We start from the raw sequence: 12,042 nt of genomic DNA on the forward strand, positions 1-12,042 counted from the left end.
AGCTGATCTTACTCTTTAAAAATGTTACTTTGCAGTTCATTATACAGTGAGGATAAGTGAAGCAAACCAACAATTCAGTACACCAAAACTTTAAAAATCTAAACTGGGCATTGTTGCATTGTTGCAACTCAAGAGCCTAAGCCAGGCTCTTGAGTTGTTGATGGAAGCTGGTGGTGTTTTTTTCCTTTCCTAAATTTTTTGTTGTGGCTGTTTGATTGTTGCCTTCTGTGTAATGTCACGGTCCTGTATGGTCTGGAAGTGAGAAGGAAGCTTAAACTGGGAGTGGAGAAAAAGTCAGAAATGAAATTATGCTGCCAGAACTTCTTGGAATGATTATCCCCAAGTTTTAAACTCAGCAAGAAAGGGTGAGCACAGACAATGAATGAGACTTCTCAGCATATCCTGACTTGTAACAGCTCAGATCTGAGTGCCACAATGCAAACTGCCATAGCAGCCAAAACTCCATGTTGAGAGACGTCTGACAGCAAATCCATAGAAATGCTTTAAGTCTACTTTTTTCCCTATTATACATCTATTTATATATATTTTTTTATTTCCTGAACTATCTTATTTCAAAGTACTGGTGGAAGTAACACATACATGTGTGTATAAATGTCTATATATTGTTTTTTTTATATATATATATTGTTTTTTCTTTTACCTTGTGTCTTAAGGACATGTAGTTTCCTACATTAAAAGTGTGTTAGTTAAAGTTTTAAAATTGATGATCTCTTATTTTTCAACCAATATAGAAGATAATAACATAAGCAAGTGTTAGAAATGATGAAAATAATTTAGCAGCATTTAGCTGGTCAAGAGGTAGCAGTCTTTCCTGAAAATCTGCATCTCAATCTGCAATTAAACATAATCTTCATTCTGAATTTTCAGAGGATCAGAAATCCCATTATCTCACTCCCCCTTTATGCTTCCTCCCTCTTCAAAATATATTATATGTATAACACATATATATACATAATATATTATATATAATGTATTATAATATAATATATTATATATGAAGGTAAAAGGGGAGAGGGAAGGAAAGAAAATATGGCCCAGTGTATCTTCAAAAAGTGCTGCAAATCTAACAACTCTTTGCCCCAAGACCTTTTATTTTTTGCACCACAGCTCTCCCTGAAAGATGAGAGATGTCTTCTCCCTGTGGTGAAGACTCACATGGGTGGAAGTGGAATGGCTTTTTATTATCTCTAACTGGAAGGAATAGCTGGGTATCCAGGACAGGAGGGGAGGGAAAATATATTGATTATTTGCAAGACCTCTAATAGACTTCCTCCGGATTTTTTTCTTTCACATTGCTAAATCTTTTCATTCCAAGAGCTGGTTACTGTTCATACCAGACCACCTTTGTTTCTTACTTAAATAAGAAAGAAACACAGTAGTAACAAGAAGAAAATACTTAGCAATACAGTAATTCTCCTGTTCCTGTCATGGCCAGAAGAAATTTTAAAAATCCACAAAGCTTCACCTCCCTTGAGCTTGTTTACATTTCTAACCAGCTCTCTTCCTCTTTTTTAGAACAAAGTCCACCTGCAGATCTTAATTCTCCCCATGTCTCCATCTCCTACTGGCAGATTTTTCTAGACCTTCCTTTTTTTCCCAGCATATACTCTTACAAAGCCAACTGGGTACAGTTGTTTCTAAATTCAGCATTTATCCCATAGATCTTCAGGTGCAATCTGTTGCATGCCCAAAGGTCTGGCTATTATAAAATATTATAGCATTCACTAAAGCAGTCATTATTACTGTGGAAATTGATCCTAAAAATGCTAAAAGAATAGCTTTTTTACATAATATCCCTTCTAGAAAAGGTATTACAGAATTTGCCTGATGTCCTATCTATTAATAAAATTCCATGCTCATCAAGGAATTCTTTTGCTATGCTTAAACCTTTAAAATAAAAGACTGGAAATGGCTTGCATGAAGTTAAACCTGTCTGAAAACAATGCTGTTTTTTTCTGCTGAGGAGTAATTATCCTGAAAATCTGTGGAGCCTCCATTGTGAAAATCACTAATCCCTCTAAAATAATGATTTATAGTGACCCTCCAGAAGCAACTGAAGCTGCTCAATTTAATAACAAAATCCTCTCTGCCATCCCCAGTTTTGTCAAACTGGGAAATTAAAACCACAGCTTTGCTCTGGTTGCTTTTTTTTAAAGGGAATTTGATGCTGTTGTCTGATGGTCAGCCAGAGATTGAAATTCTCAATCTAGCAGGGAGAAGGCTGTGGTGCAGACACAGAGGTAGATGAATTGCTTTCCTATTTTGGCTGGTTTAGGAACCTTTTCAAATTTTACTGTAATTTTGCTTTTTTATAAAAGCATCCTCTTGTGACAAAACAAATCCAAGGGATGAAGAAATTACAGTTCCTAGCTGCCTGTTCCCAGTAGCTAATTATCCCTGTTTCTAGTGGAGTTGATTTTTAATCACACTCACAAATGTTCCCAAAAACCATGAAGGATTAGACCAGACTGAAGCCAACAGGTATCTTGTTGGGTGTGTTAGTGACAATGATATAGAAGTGCTCCAGATGAGAAAATTGAACAGCACAGTGATCTTATCTGTGCAGTCTTTACTGTCTTTATTATCTACTTACATTTGTTGCCAAAGTAGAGTCAGAATAGGAGGGAAATATTTGCAGCTGTTCTGATCTGTTAGTAATGGATCAGGGCTGGGGTAGGGGATGTGCTTTTATAATTCTCTGTGCTGAATGCTAGACTGGACAGTGTTTTCTCACTAAGCATCAGGAGTAAGGTCTTTGTCTTTCTTCAGAGAAGAGGGATCTCTTCTCAAGCAGTCTGTTTCACACTTCTTGCATTTCTACCCAATCAGGAACGAATTTAATTGTAACAATTCCCTTTTAATTCAATTCACTTTAGAATTGTTCACTGTATTTCTCCTGGCCATAGGTTTTGATTTCTTTTATGCTATTCATTGTCACCACCAGCATATTTTTATAGTAGTGACCAGTGCAGTACAGGCTATCCTTTCAAAGATTTAGGTGTCTCTGTGTGTATTTATGGATAAGTGGCACTTTGGTTTGTGTGCATGCAACCAACATAACCATAAGCTGCCACTGATTTCTAGTTCTGTGACCAGTTCCTTTGTATCTGCCCAGAGGAGCTGAATTGTTGATGGAAATTTTGCTCACACTGGAATAATGTTTGTTTGGGAAAGAAATTGTCTGTAATTTTTGAAATTACAAAAATTACTAGAACTGCTATCATCACCCTTGGAGCAGCAGTCACTAAGAAAAGCCTTTTCCTCACTACACATGACACATGGCTTTGAAAGTCAGATGTCTGATTCTGGGATGTGATTTGTGCTTAGCTCCTTGTTTGCCTGAAGAATGTTGATGGGAGACATTTAACTTTATTTGCTTTAGATTTGTCCTTGACTCAGGAACTGGTAAAACCTTTCTTGACATTGAGAGCTGTTCCCCCTCTCCTCCTGTTCCACCCGCATAATTCAACATAAATTGTTGTTTGCATTTAAATGATGTGTGAATGCCTTTTGTGAACGATGCTCACATCAGGTGTAAATTCCACAATGACTTCTACTTTGGCTGAACCTGTTTTTAGTTTACAAGATTTCAGTGGAATACAGAAAAGATGACTCAGATTACAACCAGGCACTTTTGTGCCCGTGTTTGCTACAAGCTGGTATTTAGTATAAATAAATTATTTTGGTGTTGTGATCAAGACAAAGCAAGAAGTGGGCAAAACTAGTTTAGGAGAAGTTAAAAAATTTCTGTTGTTTTGTATGAAGGAGTCTGGCTGAATATATTCATTGATACTCTTGAGCATCAGCCTCTGGAGCAGCTGTCTTTTCCTAAAGTCTCTATTCTCCAGAAGAAGCAGCATTTTTCCAAGTGCTGCTTAGTGTTTTACTGAAAAACTTTGCTCTCTAGAGTTCCTGAATCCCATTTTGGGCTTTGGCCAAGAGGAGGGCATTCCTCTCAGAGAGGGACACGATTTCTGAGCCAAAGAGCCCAGCTCTTGTCAGTGCCTAAATATTTTCTGGTATGCCCTGCTAAATCTGAGCATGTCTCACCTTTATTTCCCATGCACAATGCATCTTCATCTGTTCTGTGCAGGGATAGACTCCCCATTAAAAAAAAGACAAGTAAAATCAAGAGATTACAGAGCCAGATTTAAAAATACCTCTGAAATAGTTCAAGATCTTTACTGGTAAGAACTGGAGGCAGCTGTGTAATCCTCGAAGGCTGCTATTTTAAGGATAATTCCAAAAAGGGACACAATATTGTGGCTGGTTATCACAAGAGTGATGTTCCTGGACTATTTTCTCTTGACAGGGCTAAAAGGGAAAGACAAGAAAAAGACAAGCTAGAAAAGCTGTTGCTGTTCAGACTTCCTTGTATTGATGTTTTAACTGGTTATTTGAAATGTGTACTTAAAAATTTTAGCTGGCTATTTTTCACAAAAGTGATTGGAATCCTGTGTACAATAATTACTACTGATTTTCATGCTAAAAGCAGAATATTCTTAGGGTGGTGGTGTGTATATACATATATGCGCATGCTCCTCTATTCCTCCCCTGTCAGGAAGTGATTAATCAATTAGTGGAATGACATAACCCATGTAGTACTACATCCTTCATTCTTGATATTTCACACTGAAAAGAGTGGAAATAATTTCATGTTTGGCTGTAATTTTTAATTGATTTCGAGTAACATCATCCTAAAAATGCACTCAGTAAATACACAACACAGTGACAGAATATGATTAGCATGTGTACAGCTTTTCTCTTGTGAGGTGGTGAGCAAGCAATGCTTTTTCATGAACAGCTATACCAAACCTTAAACAGCTCAGTAACTAAAGATAATAAGAGTCATAATAAGTATGTTTTTTGTGAATAAGCATTGGAAGTGGTAAGAATATTTGCAATATTTGATGTATTCCATGTATTTACTCAGCTTTTCCCATGATGGTTCTGAATTGCACTCCAAGGGGTTCATTAATTAGCTGTGGCATCACAAGGACACAGCCACTGCTGGCCAAACTGCTGTGCCAAAAACAACTGGTCTGCCTGCAAAAAGAGCACTGAAGATCTTGTGCTTATTTTCACAACTGCGTAGCTTCAGGTTTTACTTTGTTGCCTTTTATCATTCAGCGTTTTAAGGTGGAGAGACTGCAGTAAATTCTGGGATACAGTACTCTCTGTATCCTGCTGGTGTTGCAGTCTTCCATTTAAAAATAGGGATTTTTGCTCCTCATGCCTCTTTCTGTTCCCATGCAGGGTCACCAATACCTGTGGGCATTGATGTGCAGGTGGAGAGCATTGACAGCATTTCTGAAGTTGACATGGTGAGCAGAACTGAAATAAAGGGTTTCAGTAAAAATACAGGGGGTTCAGAAACATCCAGATGGGTGATCCAGAATAATGTAGGTAAAGAAAGCAAACCCTAAAGAGCACATCCTTGCCTTGAAGCATGCATTTAAACTAGTAAGTGTTGAATTTCTCCCTGGGCCAGAGGAACAGCTCAGAGTGGGCAGTGCTCTGGTTTGAAAACTCCATTGCATGATGAGGCTTCATGTCCTTTGCTTCTTTTGCCTATGCAAATCTGAGTATTCCATAATTGTGGCATGGGTGGAGCTGTGATCATAACAAATGGAAAGAGAAACATCAGTTCCAGAAATGGTCCTGGGAAGGAGACACTGCAATTAGGGCCTGTGGTACTGGAATGCAGGCTGTTCATTCTTCAGCCCAAGTTGTTACTAATATTGTCAGTATGAGCTCCTGCACTCCTTTACAAAACTACCCAAATCATAAAATTGTATTACAGGGCCATAAAATCATATTACAGGGGAAGATCTAACTCTCTTCACAGTATTCTTACCAGAAGCAATTGTTCTACTGAGATAAATGGTGTCTGCCTAATAATACAAAATTTATATGGGTGAACACAGAGCAGTCAGGCTGTGCAGAAGCTCATACTGGCTTTGCAGCATCCAGCTCTTCCCATATGTAGATTTGCAGTCATGATGTTTCTCTAAATAGGATCATAAAATATTTGTAATAATGTTTTATATTAAAAGAATAGTGTAGTTATTATTGTAAAATCTACCTGCTTACTCTTGTGATATTCATTGAATTGTTTCTTTATGATGCATTTAATTAATAAATGTATTAATTTAGCCCCTGTAAAATATTTTCACAAAATGAACAGATTTGTGGATTTTAAAAATTGACCTAGTACTCGTGAAGAACTCCAATTAATCCCTTGGTAAAGGAACCTTAAAGGAACCACAGTCCACTCTTGGAGATGGTTGTGAAGATTTTCAGAGGAAACATTTTTTCCATCTACTCTTGTCTGGTTTTAAAGCTTCTTTATCACTGCACAGCTGGCCCAATCCAGAAGACCCCTGGAATGTGTAGAAGTTTTATCTAAGGAGTCTTAGCCTCAGACACCAGGGACAAGACAAAATCTCAACAATAATCAAATTCAAACTCATTGAGTGGTGCTTGGTTCCTCTTATTAAGGATCTTTCAGATAATTTGCAGAGAAGAAATTGATCCTTTGCATTGAATTGATTAATTTGTGTGTTTTCTATTGCACATGACTAAAAACAAGTATTGTCTCCTTTTATTTTTAATGAAACAAAGGACTTCACAATGACTTTATATCTCAGACACTACTGGAAGGATGAGAGGCTCTCATTCCGCAGCAACAAAAACAAAAGTATGACTTTCGATGGGCGGCTGATAAAAAAGATCTGGGTGCCTGATGTGTTTTTTGTGCACTCCAAAAGATCTTTCATCCATGATACAACTGTGGAAAACATCATGCTCCGAGTGTACCCCGATGGCAACGTCCTCTTCAGCCTGAGGTGAGGAAATACCCTTCCCTAAGAGCATCCGTGGCTGCAACTGTCATGTAGTGGCTGTAATTGAAATGACTGGAAATATTTGCAAGTAATTATAAGATTCTCATACTGGGCTGGCATTAATCCCCTGGCAGCACATCATGGGAAACTGGTGTGACAGTGGGAAAATTAATTGAGGATTGAAAATGTATTTTTTCTATCATTCAGATATTGTTTCCTGTCAAGGGGGTTAGCAAGTGTTAGTTCCTTGCCAGTGGCTCTAGCAGTATTGCTACTGAGTACAGTAAAGCCCAAAATTATTAACTAATAACCATAATTTTGGTAGTTTTGTTTGTTTTATTATTTTTCCTGAGCCTTTTAAAACTGCCTCAGCTATTTTCACCCTGGCTTAGCAGTTAACATGCCAGTGATAGAAACCAGGGCTCTAGATAGGCACAGAGAGCAGATTTTTGGTGCTGATACCACCAGTGTTGTGGGACTAAGAGGAACTGGAAAGTGAAACAGCAATTCCAGAACAGGAATAGCAAGGTCATTAATGTGTCCCCCCTCCCTCTGTATGTTACTGCTTTGCTTTATGAAGGAGATTTGGATGATGTGGCAGAAATAGTTTTAATGGAGCAATTTTCCCCCTAGGGTAAGGGATCTCAGGCCTGTGCATTGCTGAAATTCAGTTTGGTACTAATTAGCTCTGAGCACAGCAGTGATATTTCACCCAACCTGGACAGTTTGAAGATTTATGGAAGCATTTGAGATTGTGGCTGTGTAATAATCGTTGCAACAATTAATGAATTTATCTCCTCTGTCATGAGGACATGCAGAAATCCTCACAACAACTGTACACCACTTTAAAGCAGTGTATGTTCAAGATTCACACTGACAGTAAGGAACAATGAGGTGAAGTGTGCTTTTTATTGCTGTATTAATTTCCATAATTCTTGAGAAGGAGGGATCAGAGGAACTATACCCCTTCACTAAGGCTTATATCAGTGATTCTCCAAATGAGAACCAGGAATTGTTCCTTAGATGTGCCTTAAAACACCCTTTTTGTATTGCCAGTTTTACATGTAGTAAGGAAATTTTATTCCAAATACTTGCATGCAATAAATCTGCATATTTCACAGTTTTTCTTCAGTGCCTGGCATGCAGGATTATATTGCAGCAAAGTGAAACCAAAATCAAGATCTGTTGCTAAAACAGACTTCCTTTGCCTCTTGTTCCCATGTCCTTTAGCCAATAGCTGAAGGATGGAAACAACATCCATAGTTGGAAGTCCTATGCATGTCCCACTCTTGGATCTCATTTCAAGCCAGTAAAGTCTTTTATTTGTAAAAATCCAGCTCCAGCTCCAGTTACTGAGCACAGGTTTCAAAGGGCACTTGTATAACCCCTCACTGAAATTCCTGTGGGATTCCATTTGAGCAAAATTGAAACATTGAACTTAACCATCAAATGACATGCAAGCTGTGACAGGAAAGGGAAATTTGCCGATATTTACCACATTTAATTTGCTGCCCATAGCAAGGTCAATTTTTTTTTTGTTTTTATTAAATACAAAGGGGTATTTGTCCTCTAAACATTTGTGAAAAAGCAGGTGGAATGTGAAATAGGCTTTGCCTAGATTTCCTTAAGCTTTTTACAATATAAAGCATTTCATTTAAGAGGAGAGTAAGCTTCCAGAAATTGCAGCTAATCTCTTTTTACAATTAAATATTATAATCATTCTAGCTGGGAAAACATCCCTTGAAATAATATTTGCTCTAATCTGTAATATTATCTACTTCAGTCTATGAGAAATCAAGTGAAGAACTGTGAACTCCCTTTGTTTATCTTTGTAATTGTAAACCTTCAAACCAAAATGTGTGAAAGGCTAATGAAGGATCAGGCCAAATATAGGGTTTAAAAATCAAAGGTAATGTATTTAATAATAAAGACTATTTATGGGGGTTTTTTTTAAGATGATCATCTCAAGATGATTTAACTTTATTTCACCATCTTGAAGCTATTTTAGAGGCATCTAAAAGGGCAGAAAACCTCAATCAATAGGATTCTAAACAGCAGATTGGTACTAAGATGTGTACACAGCTAAGAAAGTGTGAACTTTTTCATTTTCTTTCTGTTTTTCTCTTCTTTTCTGCAGAATAACAGTTTCTGCTATGTGCTTCATGGATTTCAGTAGGTTTCCTCTGGACACACAGAACTGTTCTTTAGAACTGGAAAGCTGTAAGTTTAATTCCTAATTATTCTTCACATGTGCATTCTTACCAGCACTCCCTCTTGTGCATGATACCTCTTTCACTTACTTTGATGTGTCACCTGAACCCTTCAGCATATACATATGAAAGTGTAGGCAATTTCGGATCTTTCCAGACCTCAGTGAGCTTTGGGAAGGTGGAAAAACCATGATGCACCCTGCTTTATTCCCACTGGTACATATTCCAAGGCCTAAATCTAAAAATCTCTCAAAAAAACAGGAGGGTTTTTTTCTTTGAGAAAATAATTGCGCAGATTAAAAGTAAAATGAAATGTCAATATTTGACTTGTTGGAAAAATGAAGATGGGTGCTTGTGTTACTGTGAAACATCTGCTTTTTCACCCCTACCTCAGCTGGAAGCTGCTGGCAGGGCACAGGGCTGGGCTGCACTTGGAACATGATGGAACATGCTCCTGGCAAACTTTTTCCATGCCAACTGACAAATTGGTGTGAAAAAATGTTTCTTTGGGGTTTTGCCAGATTGCTTGAGTGGTCTTCTCTCCCTAAGAAAGGAAAGAGGAAGTGATTAACTTTAGTAACTTTATAACTTCAGTTTCTGCTCTCTCACAGATGCATACAATGAAGATGATCTGATGTTGTACTGGAAACATGGCAACAAGTCCCTGAGCACTGATGAGCACATCTCCCTCTCCCAGTTCTTCATTGAGGAATTCAGTGCTTCCAGTGGACTTGCTTTTTACAGCAGTACTGGTATAGTAAGCCCCTCTCCTCAGAAGAGAGCAGCACAGGATAAAATCATGCAGAATGTCTTTCACAATCAAATTATTTGCTAATAAATGAAGTGGCTGCTGAGAGATCAGTTAGAATAAGGTCTTGTCAGTCTGGGGACTTGGTTCTCTTTGCCTTACCAATATAAAACTTTATTTTAGGGAAAAAAGGCCATAATAATACTTGTAACTTCATATCTGGCATTAAGAACCTAAAAAAAAAAAGCACAATCACAAAAAATGTGCTGTTCTGAGCTCTTGCAAAATCATAGTGCTTCTCTGAAAGCCTCTGGAGTATTGAATTTACAGGAATCTTTATGTCCTGGCTATACAGAAAAGCTTGAAAATGGAAATCCTAAAGGGTCAGATACTAGAAAGCAAACAAGAGGAATTCCAGTGTGTTTTACTAGCTAAAATATCCTCAGTTTTGGGGCTGTGTAACATCACTAAAAGTCTGCTAACTGGAGGATTTTCAAATGAGACTATTACCTGTTCAGGTCTAATTGATGATTTGCTTAATTTTCATTGTTTATACATATAGTTGCGGGGGAAAAAATTCCCTTCCTGTGAGTGCAACATAGTTTAAATTCAGGTTGATCTGCCCCAGACAGGTTTTATTTCTCCCTGTAGATCTTGCTCTATACTTTCTGGAAAGCTGCACAAGGCTTTAGGAGTTCATTGTTTGATTTCATGCAGGGTGAGGGTTTTTTTCCTTGTATTTTACATGAAATTATAAATTTTGAAACAATTCTCTATGTAAGTAGTCTAACCATAGGTTTTTAACCAAAGAAAACAGCACTCTTGCTATTGTACTTTACAGTCTGAGTCAATTCATTTCAGTTTGGTTATTGCCCTTTATATCAAAACAGGTGAATAAAAGAGAAATTACTCCATTTAATATGATGAAGTGCACAAGTCTTTGGAAAAAAGCCTTCAAAGAAAGCAACAGATATATTTATTTGGTGTATTTTATTTACAGGTTATTTTCTTTTTGTTTTCAAAAGAGGGCCATTCATGTGATGGCTGCTACTGAATGCAGAAATCCCAGTTTAAATTATGATGCAGCCTAAGCAGTGAGGAATTCACAGCTTGATAAGGTTCTTCACCCTTATCTCCTGCTCCTGTGTGAGCTAAGGACAGAGCTCCATCTTTCAAGAGCCACTGTCATGTGGATACCCTGCTATGATAACTGTGCCTTGCTGAGAGCTGCCTCAAATTTGTCCTTGTTGCCAGAAGGAGACTGGGATATTTTCCACCAGACTGGGTCCCAGGAGCTCAGCTGGCTTCTTTCTGCCTTGCTATTCTCATCAAAAACCACTCAAGGCAAGCAAAGAGAGCCTTGTGCACAGCAGGGCACCCTCACAATGGCCCTGCACCCAGGGCTTTGCAGCACCTCACAGCATCTTTGACTTTGCAGAGTGTAACTTTACACTTAACATGCAGAGGTTCTGTTGGTGAGCTTATTCAGCAGCATAAAGGTGAAAGCAAAGACTTTTTTTAAGTCCCAGGGACCACTGGGAAGCAGGTGAATGATGCTTGTAGCATATCTGGTAATCAGAATGCTGTTCTTTGTAGGCTTACACTTGTCTTTGGCTTTGAGGTTTTGATTTGTTCAGGAGATTCCACTTTCTCTTGGTTTTTCGTTTCTTGTTGGAAGCGAATTTACGCTCCAAGTAAATGATAGTGAGAACAAACAGCAGCACTCTAATGAGAGTCATCACTCCCACAAAGCAGCTTCCTGCATTTCAGGTTCTGCATCTCCTTTCCTGTGAATCTCAGTGAACAACACCTGTGGTGTTTAGGCTTTTGGAGTTCCCAGACCTCCAGAAGAGCAACAATTTAAATCCTGTTTAGAGACAATAATCTTTAAAGCAAAAAACCTTCTCCACAACTGAAAACACAGTAGAACATTTAATATTATTTGGGGTTCATTTTGATATGTTCTTCTCTATAGAGTCAGTCATTGTGATGGCAGGACTGCTCCAGCACGGGCTCACAGATGCCTCTGTCAGTCCTGGACAGGCAGATGCTGTGCAGGCACCCACTTCTGCCTTTTTACCTCCCTGAAACCTGGTTTCCCTGCCGTGGCAGGAGGTGCAGCACGGATGCAGTGCTGCACAGGCAGAGCACGCCCCAAATTCACTAGATGGCACCCTGTCCTCTAAAGTGAGTGCTGGGCTGGCAGGGAGGCAGCTCC

At 38.4% G+C, this 12,042-nt stretch overlaps 1 protein-coding gene across 3 annotated transcripts in view; it reads left to right on the forward strand.

The window, feature by feature from the left end:
- Positions 1-12,042, forward strand: part of GABRR3 (gamma-aminobutyric acid type A receptor subunit rho3) — a 34,711-nt gene that overhangs the window by 17,250 nt on the left and 5,419 nt on the right. For all 3 annotated transcript variants that reach the window (XM_071433787.1, XM_071433788.1, XM_071433789.1), the window contains 4 exons: positions 5,278-5,345; positions 6,646-6,869; positions 9,004-9,086; positions 9,688-9,828. In XM_071433787.1, coding sequence (XP_071289888.1) covers positions 5,278-5,345; positions 6,646-6,869; positions 9,004-9,086; positions 9,688-9,828 — 516 coding nt within the window. The remainder of the gene's footprint in view (positions 1-5,277; positions 5,346-6,645; positions 6,870-9,003; positions 9,087-9,687; positions 9,829-12,042) is intronic.

Source organism: Agelaius tricolor, unplaced genomic scaffold (assembly GCF_023055355.1).
Source record: "Agelaius tricolor isolate 1412-34295 unplaced genomic scaffold, bAgeTri1.0.p SCAF_9, whole genome shotgun sequence".
NCBI classification, from domain to species: Eukaryota; Metazoa; Chordata; class Aves; order Passeriformes; family Icteridae; genus Agelaius; species Agelaius tricolor.